Consider the following 26,887-nt stretch of genomic DNA (forward strand, 5'->3'; position numbering starts at 1 on the left):
AGAGATGAAGCTGGGTTGTGTGGGCTTACATACCCACATATGTCCATGAGATGCCTTCATGGTACAGGACAGCAGATGGACCCGAGAGAAGGGGGCTAGGCAGTTTTCCTTACGCCAGAACATTCTGGCACAGTGTCCCAGGTCATTATGAAGATATTTTTATCAAGATACTTAACTTCGGACTTTGCTAAAGAATCCCCAGCATTTCAGGCATACCCCAGAGATACTGCAGGTTCAGTTCCGACCACTAAAGCGAACATTGCAATAAAGTGAGTCCAACGATGGTTTTTGTTGTTGTTGTTGTTGTTTTCCAGCGCATGTAAAAGTTATGTTTACATTATACTGTAGTCTCTTAAGTTTGTAATAGCATCACTGTGCACACCTTAATTAAAAAATACTTTATTGCTAATAAATGCTCGCCATCATCAGAGCTTTCAGCGAGTCAGTACCACTCATTATGACGAGTACAATAATAATAATGAAAAAGGTTGCAATATCCTGAGAATGCAACCCAAAATGTAACACAGATACATGAAGTGAGCACCTGCTGTTGGAAGAACGGGGGCAGGAAACTTGTTCTAGACAGGGTGACCACAAACCTTAAATTTGTAAAGATCACCATCAAAAAAGGCAAGCCTGGAACCCCCGGAGGCCTGTGGGAGGCCTGCAGAGTGCGGGTTACTGGGTGCTGGGTGTGACCTACTGTGTGTGGCCTCTGCGCATGCGCGCTCAGCCTGAGCTCTGGCAGCGTGGGGGGTGGGCGGCTGCGGGGACAGATGCTGTTCTTACCCTCAGACTGCCTACGTGGGGGAGGCTTCTAGTATAAATAATTGTCAACAGCACCCTCCTTTGTTTTTTATTTTTTCTATCAGTGTTTCCACAACTCTATTTTCATATGCTACGCCAAAGAAGAAAGGTGCTTCACGGAGAGGTGATTGTAGAAAAGGATGACTAAACCATGCCCCCGAACAAGGTGCTTTTTCCAGAATAACCAGGATTACTTGAGTCCAAGTTTTAATAACAAGAATAAACAACTTTATGAAATACTACAGATTGTATGATTTCTTAGACTATAACGTGAGATGCAGTATTTGCCAATATTTGTCTTCACATTTTCTGTAAGAACTATGCAATATTTATTACCAACTCCTGGGTAGGGGATGATCATTAGGAAAATAATTGGGTGTATTACCTGGGGGAGGGGGAAACCTTTTTAAAAAAAATTTCACTAATTTTTTGTTTTTGCAGCATATGCTCCAAGGTTTTTAAATCAATATTTGCAAATTAGTTTAATGATTTAACATTATGATACTTGCTGGTGGTATTTATGTGATATTTATAAATGAAAGTAAATGCGGAATTATAATAACATGTTAATAATGTATTGGTATTTCCTGAACCCAAGATCTGTTTCTTACAAGTTATAAGGCAGTTGATTAATAGTTATTTTGGGAAGCATGGACATCATTTGTTTTGATAGGACTTTTGATAGAGATAAAGCAGATGTATAACAAGAATATTCAAGTAGATATCACAATTGGAAAGTCTTTGGATAAATGTTTAGACTGTTAAAATTACATGTACTGCTAAGCAAAGTTATTTTTTATTTGCATTAACCTTCAAGGGCAACCTTTTCAACTATAAGGATTTTAAGGGATTAGAAAGAATAAGTGTATACTTTGTTTTGCTTGTGAAAAAAGAATAACATTGGGTCTGATTATAATGTTATAGTCAGAACTCTGGCTGAGAAAGACTTCTCTATACCTGGAATCATCTAGTAAAAATCGTATTTTGATAATCTCTTGTGGGACTTAGGTAATGAAAGTTTGGCATATGACATAACAGACTTATTTTATTCTGAATTCCATTGAATTTCAAGCAAGAAGTCTTATAATAAACCTTTTGTCCATGTGTTTAGCAGACAGTAGATAGACCATGTATTTATTTAGTAGATAGTAGATGGATAGACTGATACTTTAATACTGCTTTTAATTCCTAAGGAAGCCCTTTAAATTTTTCCCCTTACATTAAGGTATGCTGTTTTACTGACCCAGTTTAGAGAGAATTTTAGATGTATAACGTAAAAGAAAAGGGGTTTTTGTGTTTGTTTGTTTGTTTATGGTTTTGTTTTGTTTTGTTTTGCCTATTGCAGATATGGAGGTGGAATTTTGGCTTTCAATGTTCTGTACTGTTTGTGCTTGCAATCATCATGTAACATTGCACTTTTTCAAACTGTTTGTTTTGTGGTCCCACCTTCTCAATTCTCTTCATATGAAGATTTGCAGTTCAGAATCATTTTTGCAAACTTTCATTTTAGGTAACATGATTTTTAAAAGGTGCTATTTCCTTTATTACATTTTAACATATCTCTGCAGCTGAATGTTTTAACGAGCACTGTGTGTTCTATGTATGAGGTTACTAATTCTCCAAATGCAAAAGTTCATTCTGCCTTTACTCTGCTTGATCTGTTTTTATCTTGAATTTTTATATGGAAGAAATTTCTGGGGAGTTTTCCCCTTTGGTGCCATCGCCTAAGAAGTTCCCATACATCTTCATGCTGTCAGATGCCTGTCTTATGAAAAGTATTTTAAATGCTGTTCCTAAAACCTGTGTTAATTCAACCTGTACTCCCTTCAAGCAGCTTAATAACTCTTTTTTTTTTTCGTTTAGTTCTGGCATATCCCGAAGTAGGAATTGTGATTAACTTTAATAAAAATGAAAATGTGTCAAACTGTTATTTAGTGACCTCTGTTAGCATGGTATCCTTAAACTTTAGAGTTAGTCTGTCTTCAGTATCTTCGATATTCAACTAATTCTAAACTATCCCTTGGGTAGAAAGTAAAGTGTTTAAATCAGAGTTCGATTTGAAAGAGAAAGTATTCGAAATTCCTTTGCATGTGTTTCCTGTGCCTGCAGGAATTCCCTTTTGGAATTCTCCTGAAGTCTTCCCAACTTTCCTTTTCCGTTAGACAAACCAGGACATGAATCAAACAGAACTTCCATTCAGCCCTGTAGACCTCGGCATTTGAAAAACATATACCAAGAAATTATGATACTGGCAACTTTCAATTATATTTAATAACATTACACAAAATTCTGATTGTTTTTCATTTTCCATTGCTTTAAAGATTGATATAAAATATGTTCAGCATGTGCAAGTCCTTTTTTCTTTTATTTTTTCTTAGCCTTAATCTGATATTAATACAACAATGTCCCTGTTATAACTTAATTTTTAGAAGTATGCCAAAATAAACATAAAGTCATTTTCACCAAAAACTTTTATTGTTTCACCTCTTTAGATTCTCAGGTGTATTATTGTCTCATCTTTGGATTTGTAAGCGTCTGTTTGGTCTGCCACTATCTTGTGGTTTCTGATGAGACATGGCAAGTGAAATGGAATCACACAGTAACCTGTGTGCCAACTGTGTGCCAAGGACTGTTGAGGGGAATTGGCATGTTTTTCTTATCATGCCTCTCTCCACCCTACACGGGAAGACCTCTGACATGATTGTTAGGTTAGATTGGCTAGGAAATCACATTGCAAAAGAATTACAAAATGTCAAGCATTGGTAATCTGATGTGGTAGGATTTTTTTGTTACTTATGTGTATACAAGTATATCGTGGCCACTAAATAACATTCTGGTTTAAAACTTTTCAAATAGACTCAAAATCAATGATAGATATGAAACTTAAAATAAATCATTAAGGCACAAGAGAAGGAGGGAAATAACTATAAGAAAAAAAACTATAAAAACCAGCATTTGAATTATTTTTCAAATGAATGTGTAAAACGTAGAAATATTTTCCATTAACCTATATAGTGATCTTGAATATAAATATAGCTGATAGAAGGAAAAGTAACTGTTTTGTAATTTCTAGTATAAAGGCATTGAATGGAATTGAAAATTCAGTTTGTTCGTATTTTTAGTCTAGATTTCAAAACAACTGAAATAGACATAAGTCGTTCCTCCAGATCTGAAGCTTAAAAATATGTTCTAAAGTTTTTAGATTTTTTTAGCATTCCTATTAGCAGCTTTAAAAAATATTTTTAGCATTCTTTTTTTCTTGAAATAACTTAAAACCTAATAGGAAAGTTGCAAGAATGCTAGATAGCCTTCCCTTGAATTCCTGAGCCCTAACACTTTGCCCCTTTTGATGTAGTATTTCCTCTCTCTCCCTTCTTCCCTCACTCCTCCTCTCTCCTTAATGTTTTGTGAACCATTTGAGAGTAAGTTGAAAACATTCACTTATGATGACTTCACTGTATGTTCCCTAAGAACAAGGACATCCTCATACACAGCCACAGTACAATGACCCAAATCAGGAAATTCACATTGATAGAGTATCTTTTTCTCAGCTAGGACCTCACACAAGCTTCCTCAGCAGGGTGTTGGGAACAAACCACAAACATGTTTTGGGCAAGATGCAGTCCTGGTTCAGGCGTCACAGTTCCTTGTCACCTCTTCCTGTCTAGAGTGGCTCCCTGACTTTTCTTCATGCTTCATGACTTCGACATTTCCAACAGTACAGAGGAGCTCCTTTGTAGAAAGTCTCTCAATTTGGATTTGAGGTTTCCTTGTAATTAGATTTAGTTTATGCACATTTCAGCAGGAATATTGATTTATTTCATTTATTGGGGATATTAACTTCAGTGTGTTAGGGTTTCAGTTTTTTTAGTGTTTTGGTAGTGGGGTAACACACAGGTATTTTAGTAATAGAAGGCCTATTGGTCTGGTTCTGTGGAGTTGGTCTTTGAAATCAGGCACTGGGATTTTTTTTTTTTTTTTTTTTACCTGATTATGCTTGTCCTCTGATATATGAAGATTGATATCTTTTTAAGTCCTTAAAAAGTACTATATTCTTTTTACACATGCAATTTCCAGGCATATTATTAACTCACCTTTATATTGACTTTAATGGCCCTAGACTATAAATCTCTGTGAGTAATTAATGTACTTTGATTTTGCTTAAGATTTCTTAACCATAGCATTCTATCTATGCTGTTATATCCTCTTACTGTGTTATCTTGCTATACTAAAATGCTAACTAACACAAGATTGAGATTGCTGTAAAAATTAATTTTATTTCTTGATTTATGGTAACACCTTATCCCTATATTTTAAAATTCAATTTGTATAGTTGAGAATTAAAAATTATTCTTCAATCCACTTAACGCTTTGTGACTTTACTTTGAGGATAGAACCCGCAGAAAAATGGTTTTCAGAGCACAGTTTTATGAGGGTCAACTAAGATTCCTGACTCCCCACCCCTCTACTGCCCCCCCGCCAGTAAAGAGTGTATATCAGCAGCCTTGAGGCTGAAAAGTCTGCATTTTTAGCAACAGGGGAGATTACCCTGGTACAGGCAACTTAGTTACTGCATCACCTTGGAGGAAAGCTATGGAAGGAAAGCATCAGCAGGTGGAGGGAGAGGTCTTCTTAGAAGTACCCTCTCCCTGTACTTCATATCACTGAAAACAACATTCCTGCGTCATTCTGTATTGTCTCCAATCAATGACCACCACAGCCGGAGGTTTATACAAATGAAAAACTTGAAAACTGAAAATGAAAAACTTAGGTAATATGAAGAATTAAGACATTCTGTGTTTTTTTAAGCATCTATTATTTTATTCCCATACAATTGCCCTGTCTATGCACTGATGTAGTACGTATAGAACGTAAGACAGGTCATGGTGGTAACATCCAGGGTAGCAGGTGTTTTTGCTGTGCTGAATTTAATAATAGGAGATAAATGGACATCATTACAGTTAGAAACTATGTTATAAGATTTTAGTATAGTCGTATTGTTAATTGAAATCAAACACACACATACACACAAAGGAATATATTCAAGATTATGGAAAATGTATATGTTCCTATTTTTAAGAAATATGCATGATAGAAAGTAATTATCATTTGCCTGAATGATTTATAATTCAATCATCAGTTGACTAAAATAGGTTTGTGCCTAAATGAAAATGTTCAGAACCTGGTTTTTATTGAGTTAAACTTTAACTGAACTTCATTGGAACCTTTACAACACAGAAATTAATCTTAAGAACTGAGGAAGTGGAAAGACTAATTTACAGTAAGTGTACTCAAAAAGAAAAAATGACTTTTGAATGATTTTCAGTTGGGAGAATGTAGATTTTTGAGCTTCAAATATTCTTTTTCTTTTTTTTTAAATTATTTTTATTTTATTTTACATAGAGAAAGAGATCACAAGTAGGCAGAGAGAAGGGGGGGAAGCAGGCTCCGCACTGAGCAGAGAGAGCACGATACGGCGCTCAATCCCAGGACCCTGAGATCATGACCTGAGCTGAAGGCAGAGGCTTAGCCCAGTGAGCCACCCAGGCGTCCCAAATATTCTTTTTCAAAGACACAACTTTATTTGTAACTTGAGTGCATAAGCATTTTCACCAGAGTCTGGTGTTACTTTTTTCTTTCAATTCCAAAATTAACATGATTTATATAGAAACCGATTTTATAGCATTAAAAATGTATTACATCTTTTAATGAAAATTAAAATTTCAGAAAGCTCAGAATTTCTTCTTTTTTTGGTAGAAGAGTTGCAACTCTCTGTAGTCAGTAGTGTGAACTACCAGTTGATAGGTATCAAGAGTTAGGTATGATCATAGATCGAAAAAGGCTTTAAAATTATTTTGTGAGAATGTTGGTTATTTTTATGTTTTTTAAGATTTTATTTATTTATTTGACAGAGAGAGAGAGAGATCACAAGTAGGCAGAGAAGCAGGTCGAGAGGGGAAGCAGGCTCCCCGCTGAGCAGAGAGCCCGATGCGGGGCTCAATCCCAGGACTCTGAGATCAGGACCTGAGCTGAAAGCAGAGGCTTAACCCACTGAGCCACCCAGGTGCCCCGAATGTTACTTATTTTTACAGGTTGTCCATGTTCATAGTCACGAAGCAGTTTTGGTTCTGGAAAATTCCTAATTTGTTATGCTACAGTTATCTGTTTTATGTAAATTATTCACATAGTTTTTGGGAAAGTATGTTAAAAATGTTTTCTGTGAATTAATCTTAGAGGCATATATGTACTGTAAACACTCACTGAATTTCCTTCCTTTGAAATAGATTTTTTTGTTGAGTTAATGCCAAAAGAAGGAAAGAAATCATTACCACATTTATTTTTAAGTTCTATGGAATGAAGTCTGAATTGTTTTAGAAGCAATTTCACTCTGGTAGTGAACAAAGTAGATATGTCTGCAGGGGTAAAAAAAAAAAAAATGGTACATGGATTTATTTCTTGACACAAAATAAAAAATTATGACAATACCTTAGGATATTGTTATTAGGGTCTGATGATCGACATTTTAAAGTTCTATCTCATCAGGGCGCCTGGGTGGCTCAGTGGGTTAAGCCGCTGCCTTCGGCTCAGGTCATGATCTCAGGGTCCTGGGATCGAGGCCCGCATCGGGCTCTCTGCTCAGCAGGGAGCCTGCTTCCCACTCTCTCTCTCTGCCTGCCTCTCCATCTAAAGTTCTATCTCATCAGCTCCAGTCAGTGGTTTTGCTAAGCTTCAGAGTCCTCTGTAAAGAGGGTAGGAATAGTCTGAGTTGCAAATGAGAGAGCATCTGTAACTGTAGCAGCGTCTGGCAAATATAAATGATAAGGGTTGGTGCAAATGACAGTTCGTTTTTAATGGTTTTGTAACAACAGTATTGTGCCAGGTGAAATTTCTGCAGTTGTACCAAACCCTCTTGTTTCTTGAGTAGAGTTTAATATCACTGACAGAATTGTTTTGGTTAAATTTTCTTTTCCTGAGGCACCTGGGTGGCTCAATCAGGTAAGCATCTGCCTTCAGCTCAGGTCATCATCTCAAGGTCCTGGGATGGAGCCCCATGTTGATGTTGGGCTCCCTGCTCAGCAGGGAGCCTGCTTCTCCCTCTGTCTGTGCTCCCCCTGCTTGTACTCTCTCTCTCTCTTTCTCAAATAAATAAACAAAATCTTAAAAATTTTTCTTTCCCATATATTTTTCTTTTTTTACCGATTTGAAATATGACTTATATTTAATGAATTTTCTTATCTGAGTTGGAAACAGAAGAGCATTGTTTCATTTAATAGAAAGGTGGAAAGGAGCTACCTATAAATTGATCTTTGTTGGGATATATATGGTATCCTGATGGGCATGTCTTATGATCATGAGTATTTAAAATAAGGTAGAAGCTGTGGTGAGATTTGTTCAGCCAGCCTTGCCCCCCAGGGAAGGAGGAGGGAGACTCTGATCCACCAACAGGAGACCCAGGGCTGAGGGCATGGGGCCACTATCTTTACAATAGGAGAGTCTTTTAAAGAATTCCATTATGTCAGCATTTATTAACAATTTGTATGTATGGTATTGCCTTAAGAATATAAAAGTTTTATAGGTTTCTCAAATGAAGAATTCCTTAATCAGAATATAATGAAATAATTTTATTCTGAAATGCCTCATTAATCTGCCATTGTTAGCAATAAGATGATTTTCCAAAAAACTTAAGCTCATCTTCAGAACCCATTTAAAGAAATTAGATGTAAATCTTTGCCATCCTAAATGGTGTGCAAAATCTAGATTATAAATTAACTTCTGTCATTTCAAATCTGAAAAACTAGATCAAATTTGTTATAAATGAAGTCATATGGTCCAGTTGTTATGGTTTTAGATGAGTCAAGTTCACTGGTCTTGGAGAGACCATGCCAGCTTACATTGGCTGCTCAGAAATGTCAAATTCAATCACTACAGAATGATGCATGGTAAAATATAAATTTATCTTCACTTTTCCCCTTGTTCCAATACTTTGGGCATTAATAACAGCTGGGTACCTTTTTAGACCTTTATAAAACAGACTCACTCTTCCCCATTACACCCTTCCCCCACATGCACATGTGTGTGCACACAGATTGTTAAATAAATGCAAATAATCTGTATATTTTGTATAATTTTGTTTGCACATTTTAGAGAGTTGTATGTACGTATATATGCATGCTTTTCATCCTATGTATTTCTCCATTGATGTACATTTTGTTTATAATTTATAAGTACACAAACATAACTATCATAATTAAATGGTAATGATGGTAATAGTAATATCTGTATATAACAGTCATTGAAATTTATTTTGTACCAGACCATGGGCTAATTTACCTCACTTAAAAATAACAACTGATCGGGAGGGAGACAAACCATAAGAGACTCTTAATCTCACAAAACAAACTGAGGTTGCTGAGGGGCAGCGGGTAGGGAGAGGGTGGTTGGGTTATGGACATTGGGGAGGGTATGTGCTATGGTGAGTGCTGTGAAAAGTACGTAAGCCTGACGATTCACAGACCTCTATCCCTGGGGCAAATAATACATTATATGTTAATAAAAAAATATGTAATGCAAAAATATTGCAGATCAATCTTCCTTGTGAACATAGACAAAAAAATTAGAATATTAGCAAACACAATCCAGAAGTATGAGTGTGTATTTGTGTGTGTGTGTATTTTACAATAAGACATCATTTGGATGATCCTAGGAGTACAAGTTTGATATAAATATATATCAAATATATATTAAATAAAAACAAGCAAATGGGGTACACACTATTTTAATAAACATTTTACCAATAAAGGATTAGTCTCAGAGAGGTTAAGCAACAGGCCCAAGAACATTGCAACTTTGTGTGCATATGTACACATAAGAGTCTCCCAGGTGTAAAATTGTTAGGTTAGGGGGAACACCCACTTTAAATTCTGGTACATGCTGCTAAATTGTGTTCCCTAAAAGCTGTTATCAATTCAATCCCAACTGCAAGGTAGGAGAGCCCCTGTAACCTCACATTCTTTCATGCTCTAATGCGAATCTTCATTTTTTGCCAATTCATGTGCACCTGCATATTAAAATTGCACATATTTTCATATGTTTAACGGTTGTTTGTAGTTTTTTCCCTGCGAATTGCATTTCTGTGTTGTTTTTCCCCATCCCGTGGAATTGTTAGTCATTTTCCCTGATGTGTCGGTGTATACATGAGTCATCAGTGTTCTTCCTTTAGCATACACGCTGCTTTCCTTTGAGTGTTTCTGGTTAGCATTGTTTATGATGGCTTTTGCTTTGCGGGAGATTTAAATTTTTATGCAAAAAACCTGCTAGCCTTTTCCTCCGATTTTACGTTTTGATTAAAATCTTAATTTTAGACACCTCAAAATCTTAAGTACATTTTCCTTTCTTATTCTTTCCTGGCTTGTGTTAACTTTGTTTTCATTGGAAATGTTGAGTGTTGTGGTGTAGGGTAGGAATCTAATGTTATTCTTACCTGCCTGAATTTCACATTATTCTAGCAGCATTCACCGAGCAAGACCTGTCTTCCTCTCACCAGAGTAGAATGCTGCCTGTGGCATATGTCAGGGGACTTTTCATTTCAAGGTTACTTGAATATACAATACTATTAGGGGAAAAGGGAAGTGTCTTGCACTTGTCACACACCCAGGGGATTTGCACATTTAAGTTCCTGTTCTTGACTCTCCTTTTGTCTCCATGTCTCTTCAAATAGAAGCATGAATCTATTTTCATTCTAAAACTGAAATATTTGCGGGGCGCCTGGGTGGCTCAGTGGGTTAAGCCGCTGCCTTCGGCTCGGGTCATGATCTCAGGGTCCTGGGATCAACTCCCACGTCGGGCTCTTTGCTCAGCGGGGAGCCTGCTTCCTCCTCTCTCTCTGCCTGCCTCTCTGCCTACTTGTGATCTCTGTCTGTCAAATAAATAAATAAAATCTTTAAAAAAAAAAAAACTGAAATATTTGGTGGGGGTGTGTTTTGTGTCTCAGCCTATTGGTTGTGATGCCTTTGGCTGGAGACCCTGGGACACTCACCAGGACCCTGGCTGCTCATGGCGCATGCCCCTCCCTCCCAACCTGCCCCACATGCATGTTCCCCCACCAGGGCCCATGTTGTGGCTGACCCAGGCCTTGCTATTCTTGTCAGGGTTGCAGGATGCCCCCAGCAACAACCATCAAGGACTTTTGAAAAAACAAGTTTAGCTAGTTACAGGTCCTGGAGGGTATATGGCAGGTCCAACGGCCACACAGTGAGGTCACAGAGAGAGAGAGAAAGAGACCATGGGGTTCTGTCTTCATGGGGTCCCAGGGTGGAGGGCCTAGGGCTTTGAGGACTCGCTCTTTATCAGTAAGTTGAAGTGTAGGATTTAAAGGGCAGGAAGGGAGAAGCAGGGTCACTCAAGTAGTCAGTTATCTAGACCACCCAGGGCTTGCTTGCTTTCTTTTTTTTTTTTAAAGATTATTTATTTATATATTTGACAGAGACCGATCACAAGCAGACAGAGAGGCAGGCATAGAGAGAGGAGGAAGCAGGCTCACCGCTGAGCAGAGAGCCCGATGCGGGGCTCGATCCCAGGACCCCGGGATCATGACCCGAGCCGAAGGCAGAGGCCCCAACCCACTGAGCCACCCAGGCGCCCCACCCAGGGCTTTCTAAAAGGGGAATGCCCTGGCTGGGGCAGCCCAGTCCCTTGGCCAGGGCTGCAGCTGGCCATCTGTTTATTCGAGATGGATCTCTGAAATGGAGTCCATCACCTTCAAAATCCTAACATCAGCACTTCTATTACAATCAGAAATAATTCCCAGGAACTTACACTACAAGAGAAGATAGGAAACATCCATTTACGACCTACTTGTTGATTATTTTTTTTTCCTTCCGGTAGGGCCAGGCCTCAATTAGAAATGGCATGTTTGGCCATTTATGAATCTAGAGGGAAGGAGAACCATTCATGTAGAATTTCTTACCTTTCTATGGGCTGTGTAGAAATCCCTTAGTCGAACAAACAGCATTTTTTATCCAGAGTCAACAATATGGTAGGTTTTTGTTTTTAAGGAATAGGATTTTAAAATTGAATTCTCTACATAGAAAAACCTCCAAGATAAATTGTTCATGGGAAAAAAAGCAAGGAGTGGAATAGTGTGTATAAGAGGCATGATTAAAAAGTGGATTTTGGGGGGCGCCTGGGTGGCTCAGTGGGTTAAAGCCTCTGCTTTCGGCTCGGGTCATGGTCTCAGGGTCCTGGGATCGAGTCCCGCATCGGGCTCTCTGCTCAGCAGGGAGCCTGCTTCCCCCCTCTCTCTGCCTGCCTCTCTGCCTACTTGTGATCTCTGTCTGTCAAATAAATAAATAAAATCTTTTTAAAAAAAATGGATTTTGGGGCATCAAGGAGAGCACGTGACGCGATGAGCCCTGGGTTTCCACACAAGTGATGAATCACTGAACTCTACCTCTAAGACTAAGAATACACGAGATGTTAACTGACTGAATTTAAATTTTTTTAAAAAGTTCAAAAAAAAAAAAAAAAGGTGGGAAGAGGTGTAGTGCCTGGGTGGCTCAGTGGGTTGAACGTGTGACTCTTGGTCATGGTTCAGGTCTTGATCTCAGGGTCCTTCCTGGGTACAAGCCCCGTGGTGGGCTCCACACTAGTGTGGTGCCTACTTAAAAATAAATAAAAAGTGGGAAGAGGGGGGGAAAAACCATATATTTGTGTGTATATACAGAAAATAAGGATAGTTTTTACCCGTTGGGGACTGAGGTGGCCGCGGAAGTGGCCAGGTGTGGGAAAAAATAGAAGACAATAGAATTTTCACCCACTGGTGACCATTTTAGACTTCCTCATCTTTGAAGCATGTGCAAGTATTATCCGGCGGCTCTTTCAAGGAAACCTCTTGACTCCAGGGCAGCAGGAACTTCAGAAAGGCGAGCATGGGAAGTTGCCTGTTCCTATTCCCAGTGCTTTGTTAAATGAGGAACTTTACCAGAACAGATTCTTTGGAGCGGCCGTGGCAGACACGGGGCTGTGTGCCACGCGAACTGAAATGTGTGAGTGACAAGTATTTTTATGATACATGTAACTGAGTGAAGAAACCACACCAAAATTTTGTATCTCCATACAACAGGTCTGTGAATCTCTCACATCCTCTGGGTTGCCTGGGCTCAGCTGGGCAGCTTGCTTATTTATTTATTTATTTATTTATTTATTTATTTATTTATTTATTTATTTTTGCTCCAGGTGATGCTGGTTAAGGCTACAATCAGCTGGGGACTCAACTGGGCTAGATCATCCCCAAGGACTCACAAATGTGACTGAGATATGACGCTGCCTTCTGGGAGCTGAGCTGTGGCTCTGCTAGCTTTCCTCTGCACGGACTTTGTCTGTGGTTCGGCTTCTTCAAGGTAGATGGGTTCTGAGTGACTGTGTCCCCAGAGGAAGGAAGGGGAGGGAGGCTGTCCCCGTAAAGTCAGACCCAGCCCCAGCCCCAAACCTGATGTTCAGGCAGACCCAGAGCCAGGTGAGACTCACAGGAAGGGGAAATAAACTCGCCTCTCCATGGAGAGAGGGACAAATCTATGTTCATCTTTCGTCAGTCACAGGAATGAGCCTTGCCCGAAATTAATTCTAACTAAAATGTCCACTGCACAATTCATATTAAAAAAAAAAAAATCCTAGCTGGGAGACTTACCAGATTCCTTGGTGGAAGATCATAACTCCAAAACCAACATTACTGCCCCCACCGCCCCCCGCCCCGAGGATGAAGAAGGAGAGGCGGTCACAGCTTACTTAACACAGAATGTCTGGGCAGCTTGAAAAGTTGTGTTTAGTGAGTTTTGCTTTGGAATAACGCCCTCTGCTCACCTCGAGGGAAACTCCAACAGTCGCCGGCAGTCCGCTGCTGCGTTTCTTTCAGAGTTCGTGCATAATAGCCAAATAATATTTGAAGAGCATTAAAATGTTTTCAAATTCTAGTGTTAGGAAATCTTTAGTTCCTGTGAGAAATTGATATGATTGTTTTTTATACTCAATGCAAAACGTATAAGGAATATCAGAAAAAAATTGCAGGTCAAATTTAGAAATACTGTAGGATATGAGTTGCATAAATTTACATGTTAACTATGCCTTAATGAGGATTTTTTACATTTGCTGTATTTTCCATGCAGTTCATTACTGTCTATTTCTATTTTGCCAGTTTAGTGTTTGGTGCTTATATATCTTCTAAAATACTCTCTAAAATAAAGCAGACACTATATGAATGAATGAAACAATGTGAGCATTGTTATGGATGGGGAAAATAGAACATCGCTACACTGTAATGATTGAAAGCAAGAGAATAGTGAATCCCTAAGCACCTGAAGTCTCACGGAGGGTAGGAAGGTGGTGCTGTAGGTCTCGAAGGTATTCTTTCAAAAATTCTTGCTTGTAGATGCCCTGTCCTTCCAACTAAGAATAAAAGGGATTTCCTTAATCCTATAACTAGTTTCTACAAAGAGCCTACACCAGGCAATCATACTAAAGGATGATCTAGTGATTTTTTCCCCTTCTTATAACAAGACAAGTGTGTTTATTATTACATTTTCAGTTCAGTCTTGTTCTGGAAGTCCTGGTTAGCAGAATAAGGGGGAGGCAAGGAGAGAAGAGGGGGGTAGAAGAAAGAAACATCAGTCCCAGATAGTTTACAGAAATTTAAGCAACACAGAAACTATTCCTGGTTTTTAGGAATCAAGGAGAAGTGATAGTTGTAACAAAGGTAACAGGAAAAAAAAAAAAAAAGAAAGAAAAGGTAACAGAAATAGGAATGCAAGGGACAAAATGAAAGCTAGCATTCTGGCTTGTAATAGAGATTTCTAGTTGTCCCCCAGATCTGCTCTGCACTTTTTTTTTTTTTTAATAGTCATTGAACCCTTGAGTTACAATAGGGCACTGAACATAAAGAGAGTTTCTAGGCTCCCTTATAGCTAAGCATTGCTCTCTGACTGAGTTCTAGCATGGAATATGAGCAGAAGAAGTGACATCTCAAATAATCCTCTGAATCTGGTGACTCTTCTAGTAAGCATGCTGTTACAGGAATGCAGCTGTGGTGGTGGGTCTGGAAACGTGATGGACATTAGAACTTCCCAGAAACGGGGGGGGGGGGGGCAGTAGGAAAAAGGAACATTGATCTCTACCAGCAGGGAGCAGCCACAGGGCTGCTGAATACAACCGTGCCTTCGTACGGTGCACTAGCCCAGCAGGCTCCATTCCCAGGGATGACAGTGTGAATCAGTCCCTAGAGTGGTGCAGTGTACATCCTGAACAACCATACACAGTAGCCAGTAGTCTTGGGAACCTTCCACCTGGACTGTTCCAACTCTTATTATTCTGGCTTTATGCTACTGCCTCTGAACCTTTATTACAAGTAATAGAAGCCTCTCAATGAGGGATAGGTTTAGTGACCTCTAACAAAGAAAGGAAGTCAAACAGAATGGTAGCCAGGGGACGAGGTGAATTTAACATTGCTTGAGTGAATGCTAGGCGCAAAGTTCTATGGTGAAAGCGGGTGGAATTGAAATAGAGGACAGTTCCTGCCCTCCAGGAACTTCAAGTCTAGTGGAGAAAACACATAAACAGCAATAACTTTGGATAAAATAACCTTCAAGGAATGTATAATCTGGTGAAGAAAAAAATATTTTTTATTAATAGCATTAATACCCAGGAAGGAGTTGCAGCTCTGGGCAGTGAACTTGTAGAAAAGGCATTCAAAGCAGTAATGTAAAGAAGCAGCACTGAAGTGGTTGCCAGAGGCACCTCGGATACAGTGCCGACCAGAACCCATGGACCTCAAGTTGCCAAATCACAACATTCATCACTTTTCCCATAATATATCCTTAAGTTATAAGATACACCACGCTAATACTCTGGTCCGGTGCCCTTAGACATCCGGCTTTCTGCAACACATAAGCAGGTCACCTAGTGTGTTTTAAAGACTTTTTTTCAGCAAAGAAAAAGAAAAATCAATATTTTTTTTTTTATTGGCGCACAAAAATGAAAACCTACTTGGCCTTGGAGGAACAAAACATCTCATTTATTTTACGATGTTTTCTCAATATCACTCCAGCGAGGCTTACATTTATTGAGGCTCCTGAATATGACCTTTCAAATACTTATATTGCATTGGTGGTTTTGTTCTAAACAGACTATGATAATAAGTAAGATCCTATAAAAGAAAATGCATTTGCAGAATAATTGTGTGTAGCGCTTATGTGTGGGTGGGGACCAGCCAAAAATTCTGCAAATCTTTTCTTAATATTAGGACTGTTCTCATTGCGGTAGCAATTTGCTATTTAAACCTACTACGGATATTTATTGTGGATCTATTCTGAGCAGTGCTTGGCGGAGAACTGGAGTGATGTGGTTCATAAAATGAACTCTGCATTCTCATACAGTTGGCCACTGTCCAAAAGGAGATAGAGAAACAAGGCATAAATCACCCATACAGAGTGCTAAGCAGGGGCCCAAAGGGGTGTGAATATGTAGGAGAGGAAAAGATTAGTTCTTACTGGCTGAAGCTTGAAGCTATTGGAATAATGGATATTAAAAGGGTTGGAAACATTCCAATGCTCACGGTTAGAAATGAGTTTGGGGGGGGCGCCTGGGTGGCTCAGTGGGTTAAGCCGCTGCCTTCGGCTCAGGTCATGATCTCAGAGTCCTGGGATCGAGTCCCGCATCGGGCTCTCTGCTCGGCAGAGAGCCTGCTTCCCTCTCTCTCTCTCTGGCTGCTTCTCCGTCTACTTGTAATTTCTCTCTGTCAAATTAATAAATAAAAAATCTTTAAAAAAAAAAAAGAAATGAGTTTGGGGCTAGGGCAGGTGTGGAAGAGGGGTTTGGCGCAAACCAATACAACTAAGACGATGACCATATACAACAGAAGCACGGGGCATGGGCTGGGCCACGTAGGACAGTGCCCGGCTGGAAAAGCATGTCGTGTGGATTCTTGCTCAGAGGACAGGCGTGCTATTTATTCAGCAGGGAGACAAAGGCCATCAGAGTTTTTTTAACATGGCAGGGACGATTCCACCTGTGCTTTCTTCATCATGGGAGAGACTGGAAGAGTCAAGTGTCGAAGGCTGGAAACCAGTTCGGAAGTTGTTGCTGCCTTCTCGCAGGCTATGTGTCCCGAGAGCCAAAACTGAAAGAATGGGAGGGGAAAAGAAAAGGCAGACGAGAGATCCGAGATGTTGTCGAAAAGTTGGTGACTGAGGGAGCAGTAGAGGAGGAAAAGCTACATCTCAAATAATCCTCCGAATCTGGAAGCATATGCATTATAAATATGACCTTATCATCAAACAGAAAAAAGAAAATACAGAAGACATTGTCTACATTTCCTCCAAAGATACACATTAATGGAATCCTACATATCCATCGATGGCCGGTCTATTCCACCGTTTCTCTCACTTTGCAGTCATCACTGATGGATTGATTGCTTCCTCTCATAACTCACCATTTGTTGGCTTGACCTTCAAAACAAATCCAGAATACAAGCATTTCATATCTCTGCTGTGGATATCATTCTGGCTCTGGTCACCATGTTCTCTTTGCAGGCATCATTATGTCAAATCTCTTCTTTCCTCCAAGGCAACCCTGGCTTTCTTTAATCTGCTCTTAGCATGGCAGTCAGAGTTATCTCTAAAACAAAAGCAAAATCAAATTCTATACCCTAAACCAATATTACCATATAAATTAACTAACTAGAATTTAAATTAAAAATTTGAAAAAGAAACAAAAGTAAAATCCTGTCATTCTGCTTCTCAAAACCTTCCAGTAACTCCCCACTTTGCTCAGAGTAAGAGCCAAAGTTCTAACTCCAGCCTAGAAGCCTTGTATAATCTTTTGCCTCTCCCCTACAGCCACAGTCACCTTCTACCTCATTTTTTGCTTGTTGGCTCCAGCCACACTTGACACCTTGCTGTTCCTGGAGAATGCCATCCATGCTTCTGCCTCAGGACCTTTGCACTTGCCATGGACCCTTCCATTCCCTTCAGGTTTTTGCTCATAATGTCACTTTACCAGAGAAGCCTTCCCCAACTCCCCTGTGAAACAGCAACCCTCCTCCCACCACAGAAATCTATACCCCATACACTTTAATTTAATTTTTCAAAACACTCAGCAAAACACATATCTAGATAGTCTGTGTCTCCTCTATAGAATGTAAACTTGAGAAGGGAAGACTTACTAGTCTTTCTGCTTTCTCTCATTGCTGCATTTCCAACACCTAGAACAGCATGGCACAGAGTCGGCACTGAAATATTTATTGGATAAATGAAAGAATGAATTCAGTCAGCATAAGACTGTATTCCATAAGCGTGTACTTCGTGCTCCCATTATTGGCAGTTACCTACAATATAGCACGTCATGTGTAGAGACAAGCAGCTTATTAGGAAGACCTGGTAAACTCGTTCTAAGTTCTAACTGCTGAACAAAGCCTTGTCACTACAATACCTTAGTGACCAGGCCAGTGGACTGCATGCTAGCAAACTAGAAAACTTTGTGGTGGGGGGTTAGCCTAACAAGTCATCTTGGCATCATTTTTTTTTTTAAAGATTTTATTTATTCAAGGGTGCCTGGGTGGCTCAGTTGGTTAAGATTTTATTTATTCATTGGAGAGAGAGAGAGAGAGTGATCATGAGCAGTGGGAAGGGGCAGAAAGAGAAGGAGAAACAGATTCCCCACTGAGCAGGGAGCCTGACATGGGGCTCAATCCCAGGACCCTGGGATCATTACCTGAGCCAAAGGCAGACGCTTAAATGACTGAGCCACCCAGGCACCCCTGATACGATTCTTAAAAAAAAAAAAAACAGTTCAATCAGTCATATGACAAATTTATTAGACAACTATCTATATGCCAACACTATGCTCAAGGCACGGAAAGATGAAAAGTTGTTTCTGCCCTTAAGGGGCTTACAATTTGTTTAAAAAGAAAAAAGGACAAGTAAAACTGCAATTAAAAAAATGTGTGTGCCAAGGGGCACCTGACTGGCTCAGTCGGTGGCATGAGTGACCCTTGACCTTGGGGTTGTGGGTTCAAGCTCCACGTTGGTCATAGAGATCACTTAAAAATTAAATCTTAAAAAAAAAAAAAAGTGTGTCTCCCTGTGCTTGGTGAGCAGAAGAGGGGCAATTAATCTAGGAGAGAGCCCACAGAGGAGGCCAGGCTGGAGATGAGTCTTGAAGGACAGAGTATGCAGATTTAACAAAAGTGGCAAAAGCATGTGGTTCTGGAGGAGTTTGGGGTAGGAAACTTGGGAGGAGTTCTGCATGGCTCGTATACAAGCTATCTTCTAAGAGGAGATAGAAGATGAGGATGGAGATAGAGGTGAGCTGTGGTTATGAGGGAGACCAAGAAAAAATGTTTGCTGGTCACTCCAATAGGGATGCATCATGATAGAACGGGCTCCCTACTTATAGGGAGGAGAGTTGCTATATGAAAGTTTACTTTTAATTCCAGTACTGGTTAATATTTTTTCCCCCCAAAAAGCTCTCAAGTATTGTAGGTTAAGAATAAACAAGATTTGAGCTCTAATCACACATCAACTGTGATTAGTTTAATTGAATTGAAAAGTTGATTAGAGACTGGAAGTTACATACTTCTGTTTTATTTCTATCAGGTAAAGTTCATGGTACAATTTGTGACTTAAAATTAAAAGACATTTTTTTCCCTGTGTAAGTGTTCACATTTTTTATTTTTTACTCCAATGTAAAGGTACTTAAATCATCTTTTAAAAAATTTTTTTTTAATTATAGAGTAAGAGAGAGTATGTGTGTGAGCGTGGGAAGGGAGCAGGGGGAGAGGGAGAATCCCAAGCAGACTCCCTGCACATCATGGAACCAGATGCAGGGCTTGATCTCCCAACCCTGAGATCATGACCTGAGCTGAAAACTAGAGGAAGTTGCTAATGGACTGAGCCACCCAGGAGCCCAATAAAGGCACTTACATCATCTTGCCAACTCCATAAGGCCCTCCTGCTCTCTGAGAGTAAGCAGCCTTGAACTACAATTACAAGATCTCTAGAGAAATTCCCAACCTTTGGAGCAAGGACAGCAATCTCTCATCTGACATACCAACTGACACGTTGACATTTAAACTCTTTGAACCATAAGAGGCACAGTGACTAAACCTTGGCATGTGAATGCATCTCACAGCCTTCAGCTCTCAGATATCCCTTCTGCTTGAACTTCATGCTAGAAAACCCACCTATGTCTGCCGAGTACCTACTGGTCTCATTGGCTGAAGAGTGGTCAACCACTGATGCTCCTTCTTAGCCTAGGATATGGGGAAGGATATTTTCAAAAATTGACATGTTAATTCAACACCAAAATTATGGGTTTTTGATGAGGTGTCAAAAAAATCTGAATAGGAAGAAAAGTGATGACAGATGAGAAGACGGAACAGTTTTCTTTTTTTTCTGAAAAAAAATTTTTTTTTAATTTTTAATTTTTTTTTAATTTTTTAATTTTTTTAAACATATATTTTTATCCCCAGGGGAACAGGTCTGTGAATCACCACAGATGAAAAAAAAATTTTTTTAAATTAACAGATAATGTATTACTTGCCCCAGGGATATAGGTCTGTGAATTGTCAGGCTTACACATTTCACAGCACTCACCATAACACATACTTCCCCCATGTCCATAACCCAGTCACCCTATCCCTACCCTCCCACCCGCTAGTAACCCTCAGTTTGTTTCGTGAGATTAAGAGTCTCTTATGGGGGCACCTGGGTGGCTCAGTGGGTTAAAGCCTCTGCCTTCAGCTCAGGTCATGACCCCAGGGTTCTGGGCTCAAGCCCCGATTTGGGCTCTTTGCTCAACAGGGAGCCTGCTTCTCCCTCTCTCTCTCTCTCTACCTGCCTCTTTGCCTGCTTGTGATCTCAGTCTGTCAAATAAATAAATAAAATCTTAAAAAAAAAAAGAGTCTCTTAAGGCTTGTCTCCCTCCCGATCCCATCTTGTTTCATTTTTTTCCCTCCCTACCCCACACAACTCCTGCCCTGTCTCTCAAATTACTCATATTTTACTATTTAGATGATGGGGTGTGGACTTTTTAATTGCTTTTGAGGGGGTTCTCTGTGCCTCCTGGATTTTGATGCTTGTTCCTTTCCCCAAATTAGGGAAATTATTTGCTCTAATTTGCTCCCATATGCCTTCTGCCCCTCTCTTTCTTCTTCTTCTGGGATCCTAATTTTTCTAATTTTGTTTCATCTTATGGTATCACTTATCTCTTAAATTCTCCCCTCATGTAGTTGTTTGTCTCTCTTTTGCTCAGCTTCTTTATTCTTCATCTTTTGGTTTTCTATATCACTAATTCTCTCTTCTGCCTCATTTATCCTAGCAGTGAGAGCCTCCATTTTATTGCACCGCATTAATAGCTTTTTAAATTTCAACTGTGTGTTAGATTTTAGTACTTTTATTTCTCCAGAAAGGGATTTTATTTCTCCAGAAAGGAATTCTCTAGTATCTTCCATGCTTTTTTTCGAGCGCAGCTAGCACTTTGATAATTATCATTCTGAACTCTGGTTCTGACATATTACTAATGTCTCTATTGACTAGATTCCTAGCTGCCAATAGTGCCTCTTGCTCTTTTTTTTGTGGTGAGTTTTTCTGCCTTGTCATTTTATCCAGATAAGAATAGGTGAATGAGAGAACAAAAAACTAAAAGGGTAGCAATGATGCCAGAAAAATATACACTAAACAAATCAGAAGAGACCTGAAACTGAGAAAAGGGGCAAGAAAGGAGGAAAAGAAGAAGAAGAAGAAGAAGAAGAAGAAGAAGAAGAAGAAGAAGGAGAAGGAGAAGGAGGAGAAGGAGAAGGAGAAGGAGAAGGAGAAGGAGGAGAAGGAGAAGGAGAAGAAGAAGAAGAAGAAGGAGGAGAAGGAGGAGGAGGAGGAGGAGGAGGAGGAGGAGGAGAAGAAGAAGAAGAAGAAGAAGAAGAAGGAGAAGGAGAAGAAGGAGAAGAAGGAGAAGAAGAAGAAGAAGGAGAAGAAGAAGAAGAAGAAGAAATATATATGTACATATATTAGACTGGTGAATAGAATAGAGCCACACGCTTGATTTTGGGTGTATTTTGGTCTGTTAGAAGAAACTACTTCCTAAAATTTTAAAGAAAGAAAAACTTATATATATACAAAAATAAGGATAAACACATGAAGGGATAGAATATGACTGTAAACATGAAAATTTTAAAAGATTCTAAAAAAGGAACTGATAAGATAAGAAGTTGGTTGAAAAGAGAAAAAAAAAGAGGAAAGAATGTGATCAAGCTGGAGACTAGAAAAAAGCCATGTACTAGATTTAGGGTATATTTTGAGCTATTAGAAGAAACTGTGTCCCAAAATTTTAAAGAAAGGAAAAACCTATATGTATACAAAAATAAGATTAAATACAATAAAGGGATAGAATATGACTATAACAACGAAAATTTAAAAAGATTTTTTAAAAGGTAGTGATAAGATAACCTAGTTAAAACGCATTAAAATAGGAAAGAGGAAAAATTTTTAAAAATAGAATAAGAAAAAATAAAACAAAAAATTTAACTTTAAAAGACCAAAGAATCATAGGGAAAAAAACATGAATTCTGTGTTGCTTTCTGCTAGCTCCGTAGTTCTCATTGATTGGAGAACTTGGTCTTGGCTGGATGTTCTTGCTGAACTTCTAGGGGAGGGATCTGTTGCTGTGATTCTCAAATATCTTTGCCAGGGGACAGGCTAAGTAATCTGCGCGGTTTGCTCTCAGGAGCTTTTGTTCCCTGAACACTTTCCATAGAGCTCTGGAAGACGGGAATGAAGATGGCGGCCTCCTGATCTCCACCCAGAGTAGCCGAGATCTCAGGGCCTCACTCCTCAGGGCGCTCTTGGAGAAAAGCAGTCAATCCCTCCCATCTCCCTGGTCTCTGGCTGCACTCTGTGCTCACCTGGCCTGTGAATGAGCATTTCTATCTTATGGCCGGCCACGTTTGGAGTCTCCAAACCCAGTCAATTCCTGCAGCCCGCTCCTGCCACTCCTAGAGGAGGAAGGTGAGTCTCCCTGGATCTGCTTGTGGGGTCCGTGTTCGAAGAGCAGTGGCCCGACTCTGCCGGGATCATGGTTTAAGGTAACCCTGAACTGTGAGCCCACTGCTTGGCTTCGTCTCTGTAGCCGGCTTCCCTGCTCTGATACCTGGGGGCTCTGCCACACTCAGACACCCCTGGTCTTTCTGTGACCCTGCGGGACCTGAGGTCACACTGTCCCCCCGATGGTTCTACCCCCTGAAGAGCCTCTGGAGCAATGTCCCTCAGTGGGGCAGACTTCTAAAAGTTCCGATTTTGTGCTGCCTTGCCTTGCCAGGAGCTTACCCCTCCCCCATGTGGTCTCTCTTCCCATGTGTTGCCTCAGATTCACTTCCCTGCACGTCCTACCTTCCAGAAAGTGATCGCTTTTCTGTTCCTAGAATTGCTGCTCTTCTTTTCCTCTCTCTCCTGTTGAGTTTGTAGGTGTTCAGAATGGTTTGATAACTATCCCGCTGAACTCCTGAGACCTGATGATATTTAGGTCTCCTACTTCTCTACCATCTTGGTCCTCCCTCGGAACAGTTTTCACTGAAGGAGTGAGAATAGAATCAGGATTATCTGCGTAGGAGCTAGAAAGTTCTACCTTGGAATTTGGGCCTGGCTGAACTCCAACTTTCCTATGAATTCCTGGCTAAAACTAACTGGAAATCCTCATACTGGAAGTCAGGAGATAGGAAAGTTGGCTACTCTAACCGGTATATTCAAAGTCTCCGTGGTTTACTGTCAAGCCAAAAATGGATCCGTATGCCACTCACTGCCAACAGTGTACTCAGGGATCCAGGTTCCTACTAAGCCAGGGCTGTGCTACATATCACATATGGCTCTCCTAGGTCCATGTGCCTATCTCACTATCAAGTTTGTGGAGCCACAGAGAAACACAGATTCACATGTGGGACTTTTTATGGGCCAGATGTGGCAGTGACATTCCCCGGTGTTCCATTAGTCATGCAGTCAAATGATGAAGGAAGAGGAAACAAGTTGGTGAGGAATTTTATTTCACAAAGGAAAATTTGCTTTCACTGTTCCTATGGGCCTCTTTAAAAAGGGTCTCCATTTTGATTTTTAAAACATGTTTTTAAAAAAAATCAAAGAAAATTGGGAGGGAACAGCTCATAAGTCCATCCTATAATTTCATATATTAGTAATCATATAATTTTTTTACCGATATCATTTTTAGATCTATGCATAGCAATTATTATTATCACTTGAAATAGTGATATCATACTTCATGAAACTGATTACTTACATCATTTACCCTTTTTCATTGTTAGTTTGACTCTAGGCTTTTTCTTTTCCACCACTGTAAGTGAGGCTGCAATGAGCAACTTCTAGAAGATAATGTTTTTTCTGCTACACTCTTTTCTTTTTTAAAAGATTTTATTTATTTATTTGACAAAGAGAGTGACAGTGAGAGAGTGAATACAAGCAGGGGGAGTGGGAGAGGGAGAAGTAGGCTTCTTGATGAGCTGGGAAGCCAATGCAGGGCTCGACCCCAGGACCCTGGGATCATGACCTGAGCTGAAGGCAGATGCTTCATGACTAAGCCATCCAGGTGCCCCACGTCTTCTTATAATTATATGATTGCATTATTATAGAAATAATTCTGAGGTGAACACATGTCAGCAGATACTTTTTGTTCCTATTGAACACTTTCCTTAGAATATATATTGATCAATTACATTACTGGGTTCAATGGTATGAATGTCTTGATAATTCCGAACCTAGTTTTTCATCATGTTAATTTTCTAGGAGTTTATACTAATACTCAGTGCTATTAACATTACCATTTTATGCTGGCTTCACCAGCATTTATAAAATGTTTTCTGAAACTAATTTAATGGGCATACAATGGTACTTCAGAACTGTCTTAATATTGATTCCTAAGATGCACATTTTTGTGTCTGTGGAATTCATGATGTTTTCTTGATACATCTGAAAGAGCTGTTTATCTGGTAAAGATATTTATCTTTTGTCTATTAGTTTTATCTGAAATTTCTTTTCCTTTTCCTCTCCATTGTGTCTTGTGATTATAGGTTTCCCACACTCCCTCCCTAGAAAACACAAGTACTTGGATGGGCACAAGCTTTGCATTTTCTTTTGTGATGTTTCTATTATTTGAAAGCATAGAAATCCATATAGAGTAGGACCTATTTATGACTTTGTGTTTTATTCCATTGGTCTGCATGTTTGTTTTTGTGGAAATCCAGTACGGTAGGTAGCTGAGAGATATTCAGAGATTGGGAATGGGGTGTAAGATCAAGGAAGAAGTCAACCGCTAATTTTCTATATAACATTTTCTTATTGGGCTGTTTTAAATATCTCAAAGAACAGAGGAGTGTGTAGAGGTATCTGTGTGTCTGTGGCAGGAAAAAGTGTTAGTAAGGAAGGACAAAGGGAAGAAGTGATGAGAAATTATGGGGTTTGGGACAGATAGAGTTGCTGGTAAATTGTCTGGGGTTCATGCAACTGTGATTGTACTTCTCTGTATTGACTTCATGGATTCCAAGCAGCTTCTGATGGTTAGACTTGACAGAGCACAACTTTGTATTTGATTATTAATATCTGGTTTAAGCAAGGCTTCAAAATGAGTTATTCACAGCAATGAACAAGTTTTCATTTTTTTTTCTAAAACAAATCAAGGCAACAACCTAGAGAGGTATTAAATTTAAGATGGAAAAATGCTATCAGGAAGATAGCCTTGTAGTGTTTAATAAAATAATTTTGTTTTTCAGGAAAACATAGAATAAATGACTTTAAAATAAACACTGCAAAAATCGTGTGCAGAATTCATATTTCCTTATGCTGAAAGACAGAAAAAGAACTACTTCAAGTAAAAAGAAATGTACAATTTAGTTACGAGAATGCATTGGGAAGTAGAATTTATGTAACTGCTTGAGAGTTATTTGCATTTGTAATGAAGGGAATTCAGAAGTGAAGCACTGTGGACTTGATCTACCCAATATTGTGATAATTCTTAACACTCTCCAGATTTCTTGATAATATATAACTTGATTGTACCAGAGTTATTGGAAGTATATGGAATCTGGACAGAATCCAGAATCTAGTGGAGTCTGGGGGGAAAAAAAATCCTTTCATATGGTGAATATACAGAGGCACGATACAAACAAACCTTCATCTATTTATTCTAGTTCATGGCCTGGTCACATCCCCTGCCAAAGCTTTTCTGGGAAGCTGTAAGGAGAAAATGATTTGTTAGCCTAGCTTCTGACTTGACTTCGTGCCTCTCTGTGGGGGATCACTTTACATTTCCTTAATTGCTGGGACAGCTTGTATGGTTGGCAGTTGTTTGAATTGAGAAATGGATTTTAATGAACTACAGTTTCTTTTGCTCAGCTGGAATTGAAGTAGTCACAGACCAAATTAACAGCCGTGGTCAAAGCTAAGACGACAGCTGTGTCACAGAAAAGGAAAGGTAAGGTTTTATGCTCCTATATTAGGATCATGCTCTTAAAATAATGGGTTTTGCAACTTCACACTTTTGAGTTAGAGTCTTGTGGTTTTTTTATTTTTATTTTTTTTTAGGTACCAAAAGCCTCCTCCAAGGTAGTTTTAGAAACATCAGATGTCAGCACAGGGAAAGCGACCTGGCTGAAGATCATTCATTATTAATCAGATGATAATTTATGTTGTCTTGTGATTTAGAGTACATAGTCTTAGTTTCTTCTTCATCATGGCCAAATAAGATAGGTCATGAACATTCCTCCTGAACAAATACAGATAAAGTTTAAGTCATATGGACCAATAGAAATTGGAATTATACTCTCTAATCATTAATTTAACATGACATAGCTTCTACTACTACTGTGTGCTCCACGAACATTTCTTTAGGCCATTTGAAAATACTTTTTTGTGTTGAGATAGATTTGGAACTGTATTAGGTTCAGGTGTATACATAATAATTATGTAATAGTTCAATATTTGTAGACACTACGTAATGATTACCACAATAAGTCTAGTTACCATCCACCGCCATACAAGTG

At 39.3% G+C, this 26,887-nt stretch overlaps 1 protein-coding gene across 2 annotated transcripts in view; it reads left to right on the top strand.

Moving 5' to 3' along the window:
• HACD1 (3-hydroxyacyl-CoA dehydratase 1) overlaps window positions 1–14,069 on the top strand; it is a 30,606-nt gene extending 16,537 nt beyond the window's left edge. Inside the window, exons 7-8 of one of the 2 annotated variants that reach the window (XM_045085034.1) lie at window positions 873–973; window positions 13,042–14,069. In XM_045085034.1, the coding sequence (XP_044940969.1) occupies window positions 873–955 (83 nt within the window). In that variant the 3' untranslated portion in view covers window positions 956–973; window positions 13,042–14,069. Of the gene's footprint in view, window positions 1–872; window positions 1,050–13,041 lie in introns of those variants that run through there. The other variant, XM_045085033.1, reaches the window with a different exon arrangement.
• Window positions 14,070–26,887: the final 12,818 nt, after the last annotated feature.

The sequence above is a fragment of the Mustela putorius genome, unplaced genomic scaffold (assembly GCF_011764305.1).
Source record: "Mustela putorius furo isolate JIRA1106 unplaced genomic scaffold, ASM1176430v1.1 tig00000827_pilon_pilon_pilon, whole genome shotgun sequence".
Lineage (NCBI taxonomy): Eukaryota > Metazoa > Chordata > Mammalia > Carnivora > Mustelidae > Mustela > Mustela putorius.